Here is a 19,551-nt window from a genome sequence, read left to right as displayed (position 1 = left end):
CCCTGTGCCAATCCTCCCAGCCCCCACCCACATCCCCTTGCAGAAGATCCTGGAGACCCATCCCAATCCCGAGCTTCCCTTCAGGAAGCTCCCCTTGCCTCCCTCCCCCATCTCTGAGCAAGCCCTAGACAGAACCCAGGCTTCCGGGGCTACCCCACGTGCTGTCCCCGGCACTGGGGCCTCCACTATCCCACTTTTCCAGGGGCCACCTTGGCAAAGCCTGTCCCGTCCTGTGCTGTATCTGTCGTCTGCTGTGCAGGAAAGCAGGGGGTGCCTGGCCCCAAGGACGCCCACCTCTTGGTGGACCAGGGGCTGGGGTGTCCACCTGCCCAGACTGCCCGCTGCCCTCCCAAGAATGAACGAGAGGACATAGAGAGAAAGTGCTTTATCAGCCGGGCTCAGCCCCGCACACGGACTCGCCAGGAGTAGGTGGTCAACACGCGCTGCTGGCGGCGCACCACGCAGGTGTAGGTGCCCTCATTGACGGCGTTGGCAATGATGCTCAGGTGTGCCTCACCCAGGGCCAGGTAGCCGGGGTAGGAGAACTCCAGGGGCTCCTGGTCCTTGTACCAGCTGCAGGGGGGCGGGGTGTCTCCTGCAGGCACAGCCTCCACCCACTGCCTGCCCTGCACCCCTGCCCCAGGGCCCCAGGCTGCCCACCCTGAGGACCCGCCAGGGCACCCACTTACTACACTTTTCCTTTTTTGTGGAGAATCTTGTGGCCGCACCGGAAGGTCACGTTCCTGCCCTCAGGCACCAGCCTGGTTTTGGTCCTGGGGGGCGGTGGGGTGGTGGCCACCGTCGGGAAGGGGAATTCTGCGCCGGGTAAGGGAAGAGCCCCCTCAGCCCAGACCATAGCCAAGACCCAGCCCCCACGCAGCCCCGTCCCGGCCCGTGGGAGCCCAGACCATAGCCAAGACCCAGCTCCCACGCAGCCCTGTCCCGGCCCCTGGGCATCACCGTAGCAGAAGTCGCAGCTGCTGGGGCAGAGCCTCTTCATGAGGCGCCGGCGAGCGTCGCAGAAGCCCCTCCGTGCCCAGGACGCGCACACGAAAAGCCTGTCCAGGCATCCTGCCGGGAGCGTGGGAAGCACGGCCTGGCTCAGGACCGCCCGATCCCCGCCCTCCCGCCCGACAAGGGGACTCACCGTAGAGCCGGTGCAGCCCCCACAGCTCGTCCTGGGACAACGCCTTCCAGCCGCGCAGCGTGGCGTTCAGGTGCATGAGCGCCCGGCCGTGTTGTGAGTGCATCAGGCCCAGCGCGTGGCCGATCTCATGGGCCGCCACGTGCACCAGGTCCGTGAGCCACACGCCTGCGGGCCCCGGGGATCAGCGCCTGGGAGCCCCGGGCCCAGCCCCGCCGCCCGTGGGCCAGCTCCCCAAGGCCCGGCACATCTGCTGGAGCGCAGCCGCGGAGCCGCCCTCCGCCGCAGCCACGGAAAGATAAGAATGTTCTGGGCCCAGGCGGTGAGCTCGGCCCCCAGGAATGCAGCTCCTGCTCCCGCTCCAGAGTCGCAGGGGGATGGGAAAGGGAGTTCAGGGCTGCCGGGACTGGGGGCTCCCACGGGCTCCCCTCCTTGCCTGCTCGACTCCAGTAGCAGCCACCACCCCGGAAGGTCCCTCCTGCCGTCTGCCCCAAAGCCCGACCGCGGCAGCCCACTGCGCTGCGGAGGAGAGGCCTGCAGGAGGCCAGCCTGGACGGTCACCTTTCTTCCAGCTGTAGCGCGTGGGGCCCAGCACCCAGTACTCGCTGTCGTCGAAGTGGATGCCGCCGTGCGGGGGGAAGAAGGCATGGGCCAGCTCCCCCGTGGGGCCATCGAAGCAGTGGTGCAGCGCGGAGACCAGGCAGTCCGTGTGGTTGATCGGGTAGAAGCCTGAGGGGAGCACAGGGCTGAGAGGCCAGGCGCGCACGGCCGGGCCGGGGCGGGGGCGGGCGCCCACCTATCCGGAGGTCGCTGGGCTGCTCGGGGGCCACCTCTCGGAAGCTGAAGGGGGACACGTCGCTCCACATGCGGAAGGCGGCAGCCAGAGCCCGCCGCGTCTCCCGCGGGCTCAGCAGGTTCCGAGGGAAGGAGAGGATCCTGCAGGGAGAGCGAGCTCAGCGGGGGCCGGCCGCGCCCCCTCCCCCAGGGCCAAGCCAGGGCGCACCTGTAGGTGAGGTTGAAGTGGTCCCAGCGCAGCCTGGCTGGAGTCAGCGTGTAGCGGCGTCTGCGGGGGGCCAGTGGGCCCGGGACCCGGGTTGGGGGGACCCCCGAGAGGCCCAGCGCAGCGGCGTCTCCCTTCAGGGAAGAAAGCGTGCGTGGGAGGCATCGGTGACGGTCCCCAGGGCCAAAAACTGCCTCGGAAAATGGACTGGAAGGAAACGGGGGTGGGGGTGCCCAGGGCTGGGAGCGGGCGTGGCGGGTCCTGTCTGCCTGTGGTTTCGGGTCTCCTAACCTGAGCATCCTGTTGCATGTCCCTGGGAACGCGGCCCAGTGGAGGCGAAGGGGCTGAACAGCCGGGCGCGGCCTCCCACCCCTCCCAACAACTGGACACAGGAGAGTCCGACCCTCCGACCTCGGGACGCACATCCGGACCCTCAAACACCCCACACACCCCGCACACGTCCTGCGGGCCCCCAGACAGACCAGACCCACAGACGTGAGAACCCCCACCCCAACACCTGGCTTCCCCGCCCGCCGCTCACCTGCGCTGCGCTCCAGGCCGGCACCGCCGGGGCCCCCAGCCGGGCCAGCAGCACCAGCACGGGGAGGAGGCACAGGGCGACCAGCGCGGCTCCAAGCCAGCGGCGCTCGACGCCGGCCCCCGGGGCCTCCGAGGGGACACGGGCCCCGCGGCCCATGGCGGACTTGCTGTGGGGCTCAGGGCCGCATGGGGCAGCACGGCGCGGGGGCCCGGGCCGCAGAGCCGCCGGGGAGGATCTGGAGGGGAGGCAGTGGCTGGGCGGCTCGGGTTACAGCCCCGTGGGTGGGGGGGGGAGACGGGGCGGGAGAGGGGGCAAGGCTGCCCCTGAAGGGAACCAGCTGGCCCGACCGTTGGCCGAGCTGCCTGCTGCCTCCAGCTGGGGGCATGGGGACCCGCGTCCTGTGGGCCAGGGGCAGAGGCCTGGGCATGGCCTGCTGGGCGGGGTCCTCGGAAGGGGGGAGCGAAGAGGGCCCCAGGCAACCCGGGAAGGGCAGCGCCAAGGCTCCCGCTTAGGAAAGGGCAGCCAGTGGGGTCCCCGAGCCGGCCGGGCAGTGAATGACCTGGTGGCTTTTTTCCCAAATGGAATCCCCAGCAATCCCCTGAGCCCCACAGGAGCGGAGTCTCCATCCTGGCCCAGGAGGCTGAGCTGGGCCGCAGGGGACGCGCCTCCCGCCTGACAGTGTCCCCGAGAGCTGGGAGGGGACGGCAGGATGGGGACGTGGCAGTGAGTACGGGGCGGCGGAGGGGGAGGCGGGGAGGGGGTGCGTGGGTAGGGAAGGGCCACGGAGGGTGCCAGGTTGCGGGTCGGAGGGAGGGAACTTGTCGGGGTCTCCCAGGGAGCCGGGAAGGGGCGGGCCCTGGCTCGGGGGAACCCCGTGGGCGGCGGCGCGGGAGGTGGAGGGTGTGTGGCTCCTGAATCCCCGGCTAGGCCCCAGTAAAGGGGAGAGGGAAACGGGAGGGGGAACGGGAAGCGGAGCCAGGCGCCGGGCATAGAGGTCTGGACCGGTCCTGATTGGGGGTGGGGGCGGGGAGCTCGGAGGCCCAAAGGCTCGACGGGGCGGCCTGTGTCCAGACGCGAGCGGCTCGGGGCTGGGACCGAGACCCGGCACCGGCGTCCCGTGGGGCGGGGATGGGGGATTGGGCAGAGAAGCAGGAGATTCCGAGCCAGACCGGCCTGTGTCCCGTCCCTCCCCGTTTTCCGCGCCGGCCTCGGGCCCAGGGTGACGGCAGCCCGGCCAACGGGGTCAGCGCCAAGCAGCTGGCGGCGGCCGCGGGCGGTTCTTGGAAAGCGCGAGCCGCTGGACCCGCCCGCGTATTTGCTTCGACACCGCCCCCCACCAGCTTGTCCCCCCCACCTGCGTGCGCCCAGTCCCTTCCCCAGGTCCCGGACCCTGCCTTGGACGCCCCCCAACTGCCTGCTGGGACGGGACCCCACAGCCCTGGGGAGCGTCGGGCCCCTTGGGTCAGAGCACGAGCCCCCACGGCCGCCCCCAGGACGGAGGAGCGAGGGGGGCCCGGGGGCGAACACAGGAGCCCCCGCCCCGTCGGACCCGGGCCCGGGTGGCGGGAGGCGGCCGTGCCCACGCCGGGAGGGTGTCCTGGCCCGGAGGCCGCAGTCTGGACGGGAGTCTAGACGCAAGAGCCTGGGGCGGGCGGGGCGCACCCCAGGGAAGGAGGGGCCCCCAGGCTCGCCCGCGTGTCCCGAGGGGAGGACCCCAGAGGCGCCCGGTCCCCCAGGCAGACAGCGGAGGCAACGTCCGAGAATCTTTTTATAAAACACAGGGCGGGGGCTCGCGAAGGCAGCTCGGGCGTGGCGGGCGGCGCGGCTCACACGAAGATCTGGATGCGGTCGCGGATGGGCTGGCGGCAGATCGGGCAGGCGCTGAGCGCGGAGCCGCAGGGGGCGCATGCGCCGTGGCCGCACTGGAACACGAGGCGGATGTGGCTGTCGATGCAGATGGGGCAGGTGATACGTTCCTCCATCTGCCGGTAGCGGCTCTGCAGCTCCTCCACCAGCTGGCGCGGCGGGCCGGGGGCGGGGGCGGCGCTCGCCACCTCAGAGCCGTCTGCGGGGTGAGGGACGGGTGTGAGCTGCGAGGCCGGTGGGGGAATGGGGGAGCGGGGAGCTGCAGGCGGGCAACGGGGGGCGAGGCTGGGGGCGGGGTGTCACCTGGGACGGGGTGTGACCTGGAAGGAGTTGGTGGAGTGGGTGTGACTTGGAGGCAGAGCTGGGGCCCGGCTGCGGGCAGGATGTGAACCGTGGAGATCAGGCGTAAGGTGGTGTGGGGGCTGGAGTCAGGGCCGCAGGTGGGGTGGGTGTGACCTGGGGCGGGGTGTGATGGGGAAGCGGTGCTCTGGGTGGGCGGTGATCTGGGGTGGGGCTATGGAGAGTGTGACCTGGGAGGGGCCGTGAAATCCAGCGGGACTAGGGTGTGAGCTGGGGGGGAGGGTGTTACCTTGAGGCGGGGTTATGGGCAGGGTGTGGTCTGCAGCAGGCCGTGACCTCTGGCGGGGCTAGGGCCAGGGTATGAGCCTTGGGAGGGGGGGCGCGACCTGGGGAAGGGCCATGGGCAGAAGTGTGGGAGGGGTGGGGGACAGGGACCCGGGGACCACCAGCTGAGCAGGAGGCGTGTCGGGGGCGCCGAGCCTCACCCACCTGCGCGTAGCTTCTTGCTGACGACCACCTGGCACCTGATGCACTTCTTCATCCTGCGCGCGCACTCTGCAGAGAGGAGCGCGGTTGGCTGGGGCTGGACTACCCGGGCGCACCCCCCGGGGCCCCCCACTCACCCTCGCGCACTCTGCGAAGATGAGCGCCCGGTTGGCTGGGGCCGGACTACCCGGGATCCCCTCCCCGGGGCCCCCCCTCACCCTCGCACACGGTGCGGTGCTGGCATGGCGAGAACAGCACCAGCAGCGCCAGCTCGGAGCACACCAGGCACTCAGCAGCCTCGGGCCCCGGCGCGGCGCCCACGTGCAGGTTCGTCACGGTGTTGGGGGTCCCGAGCGCGTGCCTGGGGCCTGGGGCCGCGCCCCCGCCCGCCTGTCGCTCCCTGCAGGGGGAGGAGGCGGCTTGAGAGGGGCCCGGAGGCCGCAGGACCCCCTCCCTACCGCCCGCGGGCTCACCGGAAGCGCTGGGCGCAGCCTTGAAGGGCCTTGAGCACGCGGCCCTCGGCGGCCAGGTCCAGCGGGCTCCGGCCGCGGTGGTTGGTGTAGCTCACGTCGGCGCCCTCCAGCGCCAGGAAGCAGGCGACCGCCGCGCCCACCGTCAGCTCCGCGCTGCCGGGGAGGCCCGAGGCCTGTAGCTGGGCGGCAGGACAGACGCCGGTGAGGGCGGGCGCCGGGGCAGGCCCGAAGGAGGCATCTCCCGGCAGCCCCAACAGCCGGCGCCCCAGGTCTAAAATAGAAGGCAGGGGCACCTCTTCCGGAACCCAGGTGGGACAGGCAAGAGGGGCACCCTGCTGGGTGAACTCTGAGACCCTAAGCCCCACCTCTCCCCACCCCATGGGCACCACCCCTCTCCCAGGCTGCCTAGGGGTGCAGGCTGAAGGATCACATAGAACTTGGTTCCGTCTGCTCCACCCCCAGAACGCCTGGCTCCCTGGGCCATCACTGGACACTTCCTCACCCTGGACATCAGCTGCAAGGGCCCTGGGTCCCCCCCGGCCCCATCAGCCACCAGGGGCAGCAGCTGATGACGCTGCAGCGCCACGTGCAGGGCTGTGTCCCCCTCCTCGTCCTCGGCGTTGACACTGCACCCAGCGTCCACCAGCAGTGGCACCAGCCCCACATGGGCCTGCTGCACGGCTAGATGCAGCGGGGACTGCAGCTTCCGGTTGCGCACATTCACGTCACAGCGGCCCTGGGGAGGGGTGGGCACGGGCTCAGACCAGGGACCCCAGTGGGCCTCCCGCTCCCTGGTCCTTGGGCAGGCCTGGGCCGCGCCCTCACCTCCCGGATGAGGATCTGGGCCACCTCACGGTGGTTGTTGAGGGCGGCCAGGTGGAGCGCCGTGAAGCCGTCCTCCTTCTTGGCGTCCACCAGCTGCCGTGCCCGAGCCAGAATCTTTCTCACAGCTCTGTGGGAGTAGGGAGGTTGGTCTGGGACCTGGGACTGTCCCTGGGCAGCACAGCAAGAGGCTGGCTGCAGCTGTTTGCCCACTCCACACTCACAGCGAGTGGCCTTTGAGGGAGGCATGGTGCAGCAAGGTGAAACCCTGGCTGTTGGTGGCGGTGACATCGATGTTTGGCACCTCCGTGAGGACCTCGACGATGCCACTGGCGCCAGTGCCCGCCGAGATGGCGGAGTGCAGGGGCGTGTCCGAGTGGGCATCCTGCTGGGCAGAGTCCGTGGTCACTTGGGGTGACTTCTGCTTGGGTCAAGAGCCAGGGCACCCAGGGAGCAGCGCTCGCGGGCAGGGGGCACCCGGGGAGCAGCGCTCGCGGGCAGGGGGCACCCGGGGAGCAGCGCTCGCGGGCAGGGGGCACCCGGGGAGCAGCGCTCGCGGGCAGGGGGCACCCGGGGAGCAGCGCTCGCGGGCAGGGGGCACCCGGGGAGCAGCGCTCGCGGGCAGGGGGCACCCGGGGAGCAGCGCTCGCGGGCAGGCGGCACCCAGGCCAGGTGGAAGCAGAACTCACAGGCAGGTTGACGTCACAGCCATGCTCACACAGGGCCCGCACCACCTCCAGGAAGCCCCTCTGCACGGCCACGTGCAGCGCTGTGCTCTGGGTGCTGTTGATGGCATCTGCCCGGCACCCAGCATTCAGGAGCACCCTGCCGACCTCAGGCTGGTTCCTGACGGGAGAGGACGTGAGAGGGAGGGCGCCGTGCCCACTGGTTGGACACACAGGCTCAGCCCTGCCAGGCCCCTCCCGGGCCCCTCCCAGACCTCACCCCAGGGCCGCGTAGTGCAGCGCCGTGTTGCCCTCATCGTCCGGCAGGTCCACGCCCGCCCTGGCTTGTAGCAGCAGCCGTACCAAGTCCACCTGACCCAGGTAGGCAGCCACTTGCAGAGCGGTCCTGCCTTGGTTCTTGGTGTCCACCTGCCAGGAGAGCCAGCAGGTGAGTCCCTGGCCTTCTGCCCCTCACCCTCAGACTGGACGGTGTGGGAGGACGGGGGCGGGAGCTCGCCTGCTCTGGACGCCTCCGCAGCAGGTCCAGAGCCCGGGCCATGTTACCCAGCGCCACCTCCACCACCAGCCTTCCCGGGTGCTCCGGGTCACTCTTCTGGGCCCGAAGCTTGTCCAGGGCCACGCTCAGTGAGCCTGGGGGGCAGGGCTGAGGTTAGCAGTGGCCAGGGGCAGCCCCACCGCCCACGGCCGCCTGAGCTGTGCCGCACTTTTGTTCTCCCGGGCGCGCTCAGCCACGTCCAGGTTGGCATCCTCCTCAGGCCGGTAGGCCACCAGGCAGGAGGGGCTGAAGGTCCACCGCTGACCGGCGACTGCTACACGCAGGTTCCCGTCTCCAAACACTTTCACCACTTTCCCGACGCGGCCCAGGGCCTGCGGGGAGGGGAGGGGGTCACAGCAGGCTGCAGGTGTGGGGGGCAGCGGCCCTAGCGGCGGGGGCGGCAAGGGGACTCACAGGGGCCATGTCGTCCGTCCACTCGCCATGCCCAGCCTGCAGCCGCTTCACCGTGTCAAGGTCGCCGATGACCCGGACCACGTCGCCCACCCAGAAGGAGTGGTGCTGAGCAACAGAGAGGGGCGTGAGGGGCCCCCCAGCTGTGTGTGGCTGCCCAGGCTCATGGAGCACAGGAGGGCAACCCGCTGAGCTCCACAAGACAGGCAGGCCCGACTCGGCCCCCGCCCCGGTCCCGGCCCCGACCCTGACCCCGACCCCAAGCACTGCCAGAGGCTCTGGCTGGACGAGAGCCCCAGGTGTCCAAGGCAGCCCTGGGTGTCCCCAGCCCCAGAGCCATGGGAGGAGTGTCCAGGCAGATACAAGCCAGCTCTGGGCAGGTGTGAAGCCGAGGTGGCCGGCCGTGGGGAGCTATACGCTGACCAGCAGCAGGCAGCATGGCCAGGGCCCCGTGAGCCAGTGTGGGGGTGGGGCCCCAGGACATTGGGGTGCAGGGCGGGCCCACTCTGCCCCACCTGAGCCCTCATATGCAGGGAACTCACTCTACAAGCCCATCTCATGACTCCCCTTGGCGCTTCCTCAAAGGTGCCTGGTATCCAGGACCCCAGATCCAGATTTGAGCTCTGACGCTTTGTCCTGGGCCTGCCCCTCCCAGGGCCATCCAAGCTGCCACCACCACCACCTCCAGCCCCTTCCCTGACATACTGCTTCCCAGGCAGCCCTCACTACCTCCCGGACCGCCACCCTAGGCCAAACGTGCACCTCCCTGTCCTAACCAGCCACCCCCATCGGCCCCCACACAGCACTAACCAGGAGTGTCTCAGCCCAGCTGCCTCCCTCCCGCCCACGAAGCTGTCCTGCCTTCCTGGTGTCCTGGAACCGAGGGAGGCCCTAACCTGCCCATATCAGCCACGCCAGCTCCCAGAGACATACCCTCCTCTGGGTTCCTTCACACCCAACCCCCTCTTCTCCTCGACCTCACCCACCAGTCCCTACCCTTCCTTCAGGGCTGGGGACTCGTGGGTACAGCTGGCACCCTAGTCCTGCCTGACCCCCCGAGGCCGAGTGGATACATGGAAGGGGTTCCAGAAGCAAACAGATGGGGTGCAGCCCAGCCCCCCAGGCACCTTGGTGAGCGCCCCGGGGTGGAAGGTCCAGCGCGTCTCGTGGTTGAACTGCACGCGCACGTCCCCGCGGTCCGTGATGCGATGCACGGTGCCCGTCTGTCCGATAAACTGTGGCGGGTCATGGAGCTGTGGCTGGGTCGGGCTGGACGCTTGGGGAGGAAGGGGCTGGGGGTCCGCAGGGCTGGGAGGGCAGGGCACACAGGGCTTCACGGTGGGGCGGCTCACCTCCGCCATCCTGGGGTTCCAGCCGCCGTGGCCTTCCTGCATCTCCCGCAGGACGTCAGTGTCCAGCAGACATTTGACCTTGTCCCCGTGCTGGAAGGGCTGACCGTCAGCACTCACCCTGCGCTGCAGCTCGGCCGGCTTGCCTGGGGGAGGGTGGCAGGCCTCAGGCAGCAGTCCCTCCCCTCTGGGACTTCAGCCAGGGTAGGAGGGCTGATGGGGTCAGTGGGACAGCCTCATACCAAGCTTTGGGAGGTGGTCCTTGTAGTAGAAGCCGCCTGCTGCCTCGCCCACACACTTGAGGTCCACCTTGCCCTTGTGGCCCACACGGTACACGTTCGTGGTACCATCAGACCACGTCACGCTGGCCACACTCCGGCCTGTCTCCACATCCCAGCCACGGATGTCCACCACACGGCCTGGTTTCCCTTCCCCTCCTGGGGAAAGAGTCCCCGCCAGCAGGCTAAGGCTGTGCCTTGAGACTGAGCCATGAGCCAGCCACAGCCGGGCCCTGCCCTCTGCCCGTCTGCCTCCACTCACCATCCTGTGAGCCCCACTCCCAGTCGGGGCCTCGCACCACCTTCGCGCCCTGGAAGATGCCCCTTAGTGGGATCCTCAGGAGGCCCTGGCGGGGACTCAGCGTGACACTGCAAGAGGGTTCACAAATAAAGCTCTCGGAAGAAAACTGCCATCTCTTCCCGTCCTGAGCCACTCGGGAGAGCCTGGGAATGGCCGGCCCAGCAGGTCAACATCCTCCACACACTGCGAGGAAATGCCCCCGGGCTCAGGGGCCTGGAGCGAACCTGCGGACCACGTTCCTCCAGGGACTTCCCTGATGCCAGGCTGGGAAGGCACCCAGGCCCACCCTTGGCAAGACCTCTGGGTGCGGTCGCTTTATGCCTGCTGCCTCCCGGTGAGCTGGGGCACAGCCAGGCCCAGAGGTGGGCTCAGCATGTGGTAAGGGAGTAATGAGGCCAACAGCACTCCCCAGTCGCCCACAGCTCCCCCCACATGCAGGGAGGGCCAGAGACAAGGGTGACATGCAGGAGACGGGGTGGCATCTCTGGCTGCCTTTGCCCCAAGCAGGCTAGATTCTCCCCCAGCTGATGCCCTCGGACCAGAGCGCAGCAGCCCCCAAGGCAGCCCAGGGGCTGGCTCCAGGTGTGGACAGTCCTCGCGGAGGTCTCATGCCTCCCTGGGGGATGCTGGCTGCCTGATGGCCACTGCTGCCTGTAGAGCCACCCAGAGGCCACCCTCTGTGCCCCGCCCACGGCAACACCGCTTAAGGCCATTGCCCTGGAGAGACTTGCTCCATCTCCCTGGGAGTGGTTGGGAGCCTCCCCGAAGGCCGAGGCCCCCATGGCAAGGCCTGGGTATCCGCCGCACAGGAGCTGGTGCGGCCCGGGACTCACGGGCGTGAGTGGGCTGTCTCGTAGCGGTCGAAGGCGTGGGCAAGCTCGTGCTTGTTGTGCATGTAGCACTGCGTGCAGAGGTCGTAGTCCAGGCACACGCGGCACTTCCAGCGCATCCCCCGCAGCCCGTGCTTCTTGCAGCAGTCACAGATGATGTTGGGGTGCCGGACGCCTGGGGGTGGGGTGGGGTCAGAGGGGGCGTTCCCGCCCCCGGGTCCTGCCCGTCCCGCCTGCCCTTGGCGCACCAATCTGGGCGTTGTCGTAGAGCAGCAGGTCGTGCGCGCCCTGGTAGCCGGCGCGGTAGTTGGTGCGTGTGCCCTGGTCCCACTGCACGACCACCGTGCGGTCAGGTGTCGAGGGGCTGCCGTGGCGGCCAAGCTCCACCACCGTGCCCACGCCGCCCTCGCCGCCGTCCTGCTGGCCCCACTTCCAGTCCACGCCGCGCACCACCCGCATGCCCACCTGCACGCCCGCCTGGGGGTCTGGGTCCATGTTGGGCGGGGCTGCTCGGGACCTGTGGGCAGAGGGGTCCATGGTGGGCCGGGCTGCTCGGGACCTGTGGGCAGAGGGTATTCTCAGGCCACCACGGGACACTCCCGGTCAGAGCAGGCTCCACGGGAGAGCAGAGGAGAGGCCCAAAGGGGCAGGTGGGCTGGTTCAAGCCCTAGGGCCCGAGGAGGCAGCAAGGAGGCCCACAGTCTGGCACCAGCGAGGCTGGTGGGGAAGGTGGGTGCCATGCCAGCCTGGCGCGGGACCGGCAGGGTGGTCTGGGCCCAGGGGGCTTCGTGAAAGGTTCACAAATAAAGTTCTAGGAAGAAAATTGCCATCTCCTCCCGCAGCCAATTAATGAGCTGGACGCTGGAGTTCACTAAAGAAAGAGCTGCCGTCCCCTAAGACACTCACATGGTTGGACGGGCAGCGGCATGTGAGCAGACACCATGACATGCGTCCCTCAGAGGACTTGTGTCCACACACACACAGGGTGAGGAACTCCTGCGATCCACATGAAAACGTCAGACAACGCAACAGAAAAATGGCAAACACGACGCAGGCACCATACAAGACCAGTAGGCACTGGCCAGCAAGGACCTGGGGGCGTCTCTGTCCCCAGACACTGCTCCTGGGGGATGCCAGCTTTGGACCCTGCGCGTCAGGGACAGTGCAGCGAGGCCAGACAGCACCCCGGAGCCTTCTCTGGAAAAGTGGCCCTGGCCACGCCACGCACCCACAACAGAGGCCAGACACTTGAGCACAGGCAGGTCCCTGGGTCCTCAGTGGCCACGGGGTCCTGAAGCGGGGTTGAGTCCCAACCAAGCAGGGACCCACTCACCACAAAGAGCACAGGCCAGAGGTCACCAGCAGATGGAGGGAAGTAGCCAAGTGCAAATGCCAGGTGGCTCCATTTACACAGAGGTGCACATTCCAGGCTGCTGGAAGCAGGGATGGAGCCAGCCACAGGGCTCGAGGCCCAGGACTGCTAATCCCGAATCTGGGTGCTGACCCCCGAGAGCTCACTCTGCAGATGTGAGTCACCGTGGGCTGCCCTCTCCACCGTGCTGGGCTTCAGCACAGTCTCGTTAACAAGAAGAATGGATGTGAACGTTAAGAGGGCAAATCAGAAGGTAGAGGCTACAGCTGGCTGTGATCGCATCACTGCACTCCAGCCTGGCGGGCAAAGCAAGACCCTGTCTGGGGGAGGGGAGGGCCCCTACTCACTTCTCATTAAACCACTAGGACCCCATGGCCGGGGAAGGAGGCAGCCCAGGAGCACTGCCTGAAGCAGAGGTGGGGGACACGGCAGTCCCAGGAGGCTGGAGGGACCCCTGAGGCTGGGTGGATGTGGCTGAGGATGGAAGGGGGCCCTGCCAACTCCAGGACACAGGCCAGCCTGGGCCTCACATGTCAGCCTTCCACCTGGGCTGCGCTGCAGCCCAGCACTTTGCATCTCAGGCCAGTTCAGGAGACACCCTGGCCCAGGGGAGGCTGCAGATGGGCAGTGAGGAGGGGCCACAGCAAAGCCCCCGACTCCTGCTCTGGCTCAGGGGCCTGAGTCCCACAGGTTGTCCCCCGAGCAAGGCCCGGTGAGGAGCCCAGCCCCACTCCAGAGACTGAGTCCAGCGCAAGGGCTCGCCTGCAGGGCTGGGCTCCTCACCGTGCCCCAGCTGCATGTGAGCACGGGACTCCCTCTAATTCTCAGGGGCACAAACCTGGCCAGCTTGGCCTCTACAGTTCTCTCTCCTCAACTTGCCCAGAACCGCCAGGGCTTCCACAGGACGGGGGGATGTTTTAAAAGCACAGCTCTCCCTGTCAGTGACGAAGAGGAGCCCTCACCCAGCAGCCAGGCTCTGCTTCTTCAGGGAAACCCCACGTGGCCTCATCTGTCCAGAGGCCTCACCTGTTGGGTGACACTGCCCCCCTCACCTGGGGCGAGATCCTGCCAAGATGTGCACCAAGGCCTGGGCCAGGGCTGCTTTTTCCTGTGGCACCAGTGAGCCCCAGACAAGGAGATGGGTCCCGTGGGCAGCTCCACAGCCATCAGGGAAGGTGGCTGGCTCTGCCCTCCCCACGGCCTTCTGCAGCCTCCTGGCTGGGCCTCTGCATGGTCAGCTTCCACAGGTGGCAGCCAGAGCGGCCCCACCTTGCCCTCAGAGGCCCCGCAGAGCCAGGAGCCCAGCCACCACCCAGGGTGACCCACAGGCCCTCCCCATGGGCCTCTGTGGCACTGTTCCCCTGGGCGGGCCTCTGAGGGCAGCCCCCAGGTGGTGCACTGCCGCGTCCTATGTTTGGCCAGGACCCCACCAGCTGCAGCTTTGACTGAATGGCTGCGTGAGTGAACAAAACATAAGAACCAGAGAGAATCTGTGCCAGGCTTCTGTGATAGCGGCAGCCCCCGTGTCCCGAGGACCCGCCCAGCAGAGGCCACTTCCAGCCATCCCAGCACTGACTACACCTCACCCAGAGCATGTCCAGGGGGACACAGTTCCACTGGCCAGCCCAGCTCCGCGGCCCCACCCTGGCCATGACCCTTGACTCTCCAGATCCCTGCAGACCCCACGGGGGCTGTCTTGGAGGGAGGTCACCCCTCCTGCCCCAGCAGCTCCCCACTGCCTGCTCTGCCACCAGCTGGGGGCAGGCTCTGCAGGGTTCCTGCTCCCAGGATCCACACACTGTCCTCAGCTTTTGCCCATGGAGTGCCCAAGAAGGGTGAGGCGTGGCCTGGGCTGAGCTCCCCCACTCCAGCCTCCTCTACACAGGGACCTTCCCCGCAGAATGGCACAGCCGGGGAGGCCGACGCAGCAGTCTGCTGGCGGGGGGACGAGTGACAGGGGTACTGCTCCTTAGGGGTGCGGGCCCCACCCCCTGCCAGGCCATCCACCTCCACCAGATCCACATGCAACCTCCTCCTTGCCAGGATCCCCCCAGAATTGGCCACAGCTGGCGTCACGCTAAGCCGGGGTCTCCTCCCTGCCAGACACCTCCATTGAGCCGGAGCGGGACCCATCACAGGCAGCCGCAGAACCGACACTGAGCCGGAGTGGGACCCATCACAGGCAGCCGCAGAACTGACTGGAGGTCTTTGCTAGCAGGGGACACGCATCTGCCGAGCCCTGAGATGGGCCTGGCAACCGAGATGAAAGACTTGGGACCGCGAAAAAGTCAATGCCATGAGCCCACACTGTGATCCTTCTGCAGCATGGGGGGTGCCCTCTGTCTCTGCGCCCAGACTCTCAGCCAGAGCCAGCCTAGCCCACAGTGATCCTTCTGCAGCAGGGACGCCCTGTCTCTGCGCCCAGACTCTCAGCCAGAGCCAGCTTAGCCCAGGCCAGCGGCCACACCTGCCCGACCCGCAGGCATGGACCCCAGCCATATGCCACTGGACCTTTCCAACAAGACAGGGGCAGGGCGCCCCATGCGTGAACCAGCGTCCTGTGCCCAGCCTTGCCCTTGGGGGGATGGGCAAAGGGCAGAGATGTCAGGGAGGCCACCAGCAGGACCTCTGGGAATCAAGACCAAGCCTCAGTGGCCCCCACCTCACAGGCGCAGCGGGGTGGGGTGCCAAGGCCATCAGCCTGAGACAGGGTGGCCCGTGCCCCAGACGGGCACCTGTCTGCAGCATGCCCAGTATTTTTAGCACAGCCAGGCAGCTCTCCAGCTCTGGCCCACAAAGCCCCACCCTCCCAGAGGCTGTCCCTCATGGAAGCCCACCAGAGTTGGGGCACAACTGGGCTGAACACGGGCAGGGCTTCCTCCCCGGCCTCACTTCTCGTGCCTGGAACCAGCCTCCCACTTGCTGAGGGTTGCCCCAACAAGGGAGAGGAGCCCGGACAGGGGAGTTGGGTGCGCCTGCCCACTCCGCGCCTCTCCCCGGGCGCTGGGATGTGAGCATACAGGGGCCTATAGCCCTGGCACCTGCTCATGGCTCCCCTGCAGGGCCCCCACCCCAAGGGTCTGGGGTGTGTCACGCTGCCAAGGCAGCCCCTTCTGTCCAGCGTGGCACTGCCCCGGCGTGGCCGCCTCATCTGAGCGGGGTCTCCGGCCATGCCTGCCTCCCGCCGACCCTTCTGTGGCGCCAGTGTGCAGACACGCCCCGTGCAGGCAGCTCCCAGGCTCGGGAGCTCAACATCCGGGACCCTCTGAAGGGGCCAGCAGCTTTTTAGGCTCTGCCGCCTTTCTCCTCAGCTCCTTCCTGAAGCCGCCTGCCTGTCTTCCTCACCACTGCCCAGGGCCAGCAGTCACCCAAGACCACCTGCCACTGGCCTTCCGGCCCCCGGCCCCGGGGCTCAGTACCTGCCTCCGAAGGCCTCTCTAGGGGGTGTTTGTGTGGGGGCAGGAGGCAAGAGTGAGACCCCCACAGGCAGGGAGGAGGAGCACCCCAGCCAGGACCCAGCACTTGTATCCCTCCATCTGGGAGGTCTCTCCTCAAAGGGGACAGAGTGTACCTGCTTAGGGGCCACCAGCGAGGGGCCTGCCCCATCCCCACTGTTCATGAGAGTTGGGGGCTGTGGGGTCGCACACACAGCCTGGCCACCTCAGAGGGAAGCTTGTGGACAAAAGGGCTCATCCCCTGGGCTTCCCTGACCATCTTGTCCTCCTGAGGCCATGGGAGAGGCTCTGGGCCGGGACTGGGTCAAGCCGACCCCAAGGGCACTAGCTGCAGGCCCCATGCTCTGGGCAGGGGTGGGAGCAGGTGATGTGGGGCCAGCACTTGGCACACCCGCTGCAGACCTCAGGTGAGGACTTCCCGGAGGCGTGCAGGTGAGGAACGCCAGATTAGGGGTAGGAGTGGGGTGGGCGGTCCTGGAGATCAAGCCCTCTAGGACAGATGTTCCCCCAAGGGCCCCTCACTCCCTCTGCCTCCACCCTGGACCTGCCCAGCACCCATCCCTTTCTGGAGATCAGGAGGCCTCTGGGTTGCCCCCTCCTATTTTTCTGTTCTAAACCCACAAGGCTCCAGGTGCAGAGGAGGGGACCAATGAGCCCTGATCACCCTGATCACCTGCCCACAGCGGGTGAGCTCTGGGCCAGAGGCTGCTATGGAAAGTGCAAATGTCCAAGGCTGGCCCTGCCCTCATGCCAACCTGGCCAAGGTTTCCCAGAAAGACAAACCAGAGACAGCCACAGCCACAGCCCAGCACTGGTGGAGGGGCTCCAGGGAGCAGACCAGAGCTGCGGCCATGCAGCCCCTGGCGTACATGGTTGTGGCCGCTCCTGCTCCTCCTCTTGTAAACATACAGCCCAGGCTTCCGCTGTATGTGAGGATGCTGCCTCACAATGGGTGTCTTCACCTCAGTCAGAAATTTACCCAGAGAGTCACCAAATGTTTTTCCTTTGCTAGAAATGCTAGACTTTGCCACCTACCCAGAGTTCACAGGCTGTGCCCCTGGCTGGCATCTGAACCTCGCCGCAGGCAACTGCTCCCGATGTTTAAAATGATGGAGGCAGTCAGGGCGTGAAGACTCGGGCGACAGATGTGCTTTGGCAAATCGGAACTTACCTCAGAGCACACACCAGCCTTGAGGCAGCATCCCAGGTGTTTAATTGCTACTTCCTGGGTCACAGATTTCCTGTTGGAAGCTAAAGCCACTGGAGACACAACACAGCAAACCAGACGGGCAGCCAGCAAGCCAGGCTGGAGAAAACGGTTTATAAAGGCAGTTTCACACATTCAGCATTTACCATCTTAACCACGCAAGCAGCCACCAGGTCTGTTCTACTGCTTCTTAGTTTCTCTTTTTCACAAGAAACTGCCGGCTCTCAGAGGGCAGGAGGATTTCCGAACCATCAATCAGGAGAGTGTAGGAGGAGAGGCTTCCCTTATTGCAAGAATTTTATTGGATAAGCTTTGAAAGCCATAGAGACCAAATCCTATTTAGCGAGGAAGTTAGCAAATTGCCTTTATTCAGAAGAAGCAAGTTACATAGAACTGGGACTGGACATGAGGCTGCCCTCCTCCTTGCACCTCCAGCTGTGCCTAATGACACTGAAATGCCGCTGTGTGTGGCACGCCACGGGCCATGGAGTAGCTCCAGCTAATGCAGATGGACATCCCGGGTGCCCCAGGGAGATCAGGCCCACTGAGTGGGATGAAGCCCTGAGCCTGGCCAGCACGGAGACACCTGCTAGGGGAAAGCCCACGAGCGCTGTGGCCACCTCCAATCCTGCCTATCTGGGTGGAGACCCACAGGCACCCTGCAGGCTGGGGTGTCAACCCACTCACTGCCCAGGGCTGCCCTCGGCCAGGAGAGAGCCACATTCAGACACTTGTTGCATGTGAAGCAACAGGCCAGGGTGGAACCGGACAGAGGGGGCCTTCCGGGAAAGGCTAGGCTTGCCGGCGCTCCTGCGCTGCGGCCACTCTGCCCCAATCCTGCAGGTGCCTATCAGGGGCCTGTCTGGCACCTCTGCTTATTTCCTCCATGGGTATCGAACCTAGAGGGGAGACGCGGGATTACTCACCACTTCCCTCCACTCACACGCATGTTCAGACACAAACACAGCCCCTCTGACGTGGCTTCCACGGAGCCCCAAGGTGGGAGCGCCAAGTGCAAACTACCAGGCTGCGGACGGTCAAGAGCTCACCTGTCCGGCCGTCCAGTCGCCCGCCCGGCCGCCTTGAGGCTCTTGGGCTGCAGCCCTGATGCCTGGAGACTTTGGGACTGGCCTCTAGCCTCGCTGGGCTTCCAACCCTGTGGCCGAGGGGAGATGCCAAGATGCACAGTTAGCACTTCGGCCTGTGGCTCGGTCGCCTGTCTGCCCCCGGGGCTGCCCGCCGGCTCCAGGTCCACTCGGGCCCACGGCCGCGACACCCAGGGCCGCCGCCTGCCTGGATAGGCTCCCTGGGGTCTGGGGCGCGCAGGAGCCGCCAGCGCCGGGCCCGTAATTGCGTGCGCCCGGGGTCTGGCGGCCGCGGCTCGCAGACGTCAGGAGGCTCCGGGACGCGCACGGGCGCCGGCGCAGAGGAACAGGCGGGCCGGGGGCGGGCACGGCGGGCACCCCACCCGGAGCTCGCCCCGCCCCTGTCATTCGTACTGAAGGCTCGCGGAGGCCGCCCGGCCCCGTCCGCTGCCAGACCTTGCCAGGGCCGCGCAGTACCCGCCGACCCCAACTTGCCCGGACGTTTCCGTCCCGCCTGCTCCGCTCGGGGGCGCGGGGCTGCCGGCCAGTCCGTCTGTCAGTCTGTCCTGGCGTGCGAGGCCGCCCACCGGCCCCGACTGCTCAGAGGCGGCCAGGCCAGGCCAGAGCGCCCGCCGCGCGCCGCAGCCCACCGGGCCCAGACGATGACCCCAGCGCCGACCCCAGCGCCGCGGGCCCCGGGCCGCGCGAGGCCTGCCGGGAGCTGGAGTCCCGCGCGGGCGGCCAGACCACAACTCCCAGAAGGCCCCGCGGCGGCGCTGCGCGCGCAGCCCCAGCCCATCGCGAGCGGACCCTGCCGGCCCGGTGCGGCTGGGCCAGCGGGAGCGGGACCGGGACGGCGCTCGCGTTCTGCCAGAGCGGAGCACGACTCGGGGACGGTGCGGAGGGCCAGGGGAGGAGATCCGCGCCTGCACGCACCATCAGCCGAGAGAACGGCCTGCATCGTGCCAGTGACCCAGGAGCGACTCGGGGACGGCCTCGGGCTCCCAGGCCCTCCCGGGCCACCGGGCACTGAGGAGAGGGGCGGCTAGAAACTGTGGGACCCCGACAGCGGGAGCCCAGGGCCAGCCCCCGCCGGAGCGCAGCGGCCACGGCCACGCCCTCGCCGCAGGGATGGGCGGGGCAGGCGCCGGAAGTGCGTCAGCGCGGGAGGGTCGGCTTCGCCGGCCCTGCGTGGCGCAGCTGGGGGCCGAGCGGCTTAGCCTCTGGGCGCCTGCGCAATGGCGGTCCCGGAGACGCACTCGGTTGCCATAGAAACGGGGGCTCCGACGTCGCGCTCGCGGGCACTGGCGGGACTTGCCGCGCGGCAGCCACCTCTTTCCGACTCCACCAGAGTGGACCCGGTCCGGGCTTTTGAGTCACGCAGACCTGCACACAGCAAGAAACGGCAGT

At 67.6% G+C, this 19,551-nt stretch overlaps 4 protein-coding genes across 16 annotated transcripts in view; 1 reads left to right on the top strand and 3 right to left on the bottom strand.

The window, feature by feature from the left end:
• The window catches only part of GABRD (gamma-aminobutyric acid type A receptor subunit delta), a 378,620-nt gene extending 365,573 nt beyond the window's left edge, over nucleotides 1-13,047 (bottom strand). The window contains exon 1 of the mRNA XM_050786155.1: nucleotides 13,044-13,047. The gene's annotated coding sequence lies outside the window, so the exon portion shown is untranslated. The remainder of the gene's footprint in view (nucleotides 1-13,043) is intronic.
• Nucleotides 1-19,551, top strand: part of SSU72 (SSU72 homolog, RNA polymerase II CTD phosphatase) — a 179,554-nt gene that overhangs the window by 84,503 nt on the left and 75,500 nt on the right. The window lies entirely within an intron of this gene.
• On the bottom strand, nucleotides 372-2,841 carry MMP23B (matrix metallopeptidase 23B). The gene is made up of 9 exons (XM_050805767.1): nucleotides 2,686-2,841; nucleotides 2,436-2,606; nucleotides 2,148-2,278; nucleotides 1,941-2,080; nucleotides 1,706-1,873; nucleotides 1,148-1,312; nucleotides 961-1,071; nucleotides 690-816; nucleotides 372-573 (listed from the first exon to the last, which is right to left on the bottom strand). Exons 1-9 carry the CDS (start codon nucleotides 2,839-2,841, stop codon nucleotides 399-401), a joined length of 1,344 nt encoding a protein of 447 aa, XP_050661724.1. The 3' UTR covers nucleotides 372-398.
• Nucleotides 4,441-19,290, bottom strand: MIB2 (MIB E3 ubiquitin protein ligase 2). 13 transcript variants are annotated; one of them, XM_050785737.1, is made up of 20 exons: nucleotides 19,078-19,290; nucleotides 18,106-18,212; nucleotides 11,271-11,581; nucleotides 11,026-11,197; nucleotides 10,154-10,260; nucleotides 9,856-10,050; nucleotides 9,617-9,759; nucleotides 9,392-9,499; nucleotides 8,268-8,372; nucleotides 8,023-8,185; nucleotides 7,815-7,948; nucleotides 7,578-7,726; nucleotides 7,322-7,478; nucleotides 6,857-7,017; nucleotides 6,636-6,762; nucleotides 6,313-6,546; nucleotides 5,811-5,989; nucleotides 5,556-5,737; nucleotides 5,341-5,406; nucleotides 4,441-4,750 (listed from the first exon to the last, which is right to left on the bottom strand). In XM_050785737.1, the coding sequence occupies exons 1-20, from the start codon at nucleotides 19,078-19,080 to the stop codon at nucleotides 4,512-4,514; spliced, it is 3,042 nt and encodes a 1,013-aa protein (XP_050641694.1). In that variant the 5' UTR covers nucleotides 19,081-19,290; the 3' UTR covers nucleotides 4,441-4,511. The 13 variants fall into 13 exon arrangements, with proteins under 13 accessions (XP_050641694.1, XP_050641695.1, XP_050641703.1 ...); XM_050785738.1 differs by having other exon boundaries at nucleotides 9,392-9,487; XM_050785746.1 differs by having other exon boundaries at nucleotides 11,271-11,539.

This window comes from Macaca thibetana, chromosome 1, assembly GCF_024542745.1.
Source record: "Macaca thibetana thibetana isolate TM-01 chromosome 1, ASM2454274v1, whole genome shotgun sequence".
In the NCBI taxonomy this organism is placed as follows: Eukaryota; Metazoa; Chordata; class Mammalia; order Primates; family Cercopithecidae; genus Macaca; species Macaca thibetana.
The sequence above is the reverse complement of the archived record's forward strand: the minus strand, read 5'-3'. Positions and strand labels throughout refer to the sequence as shown.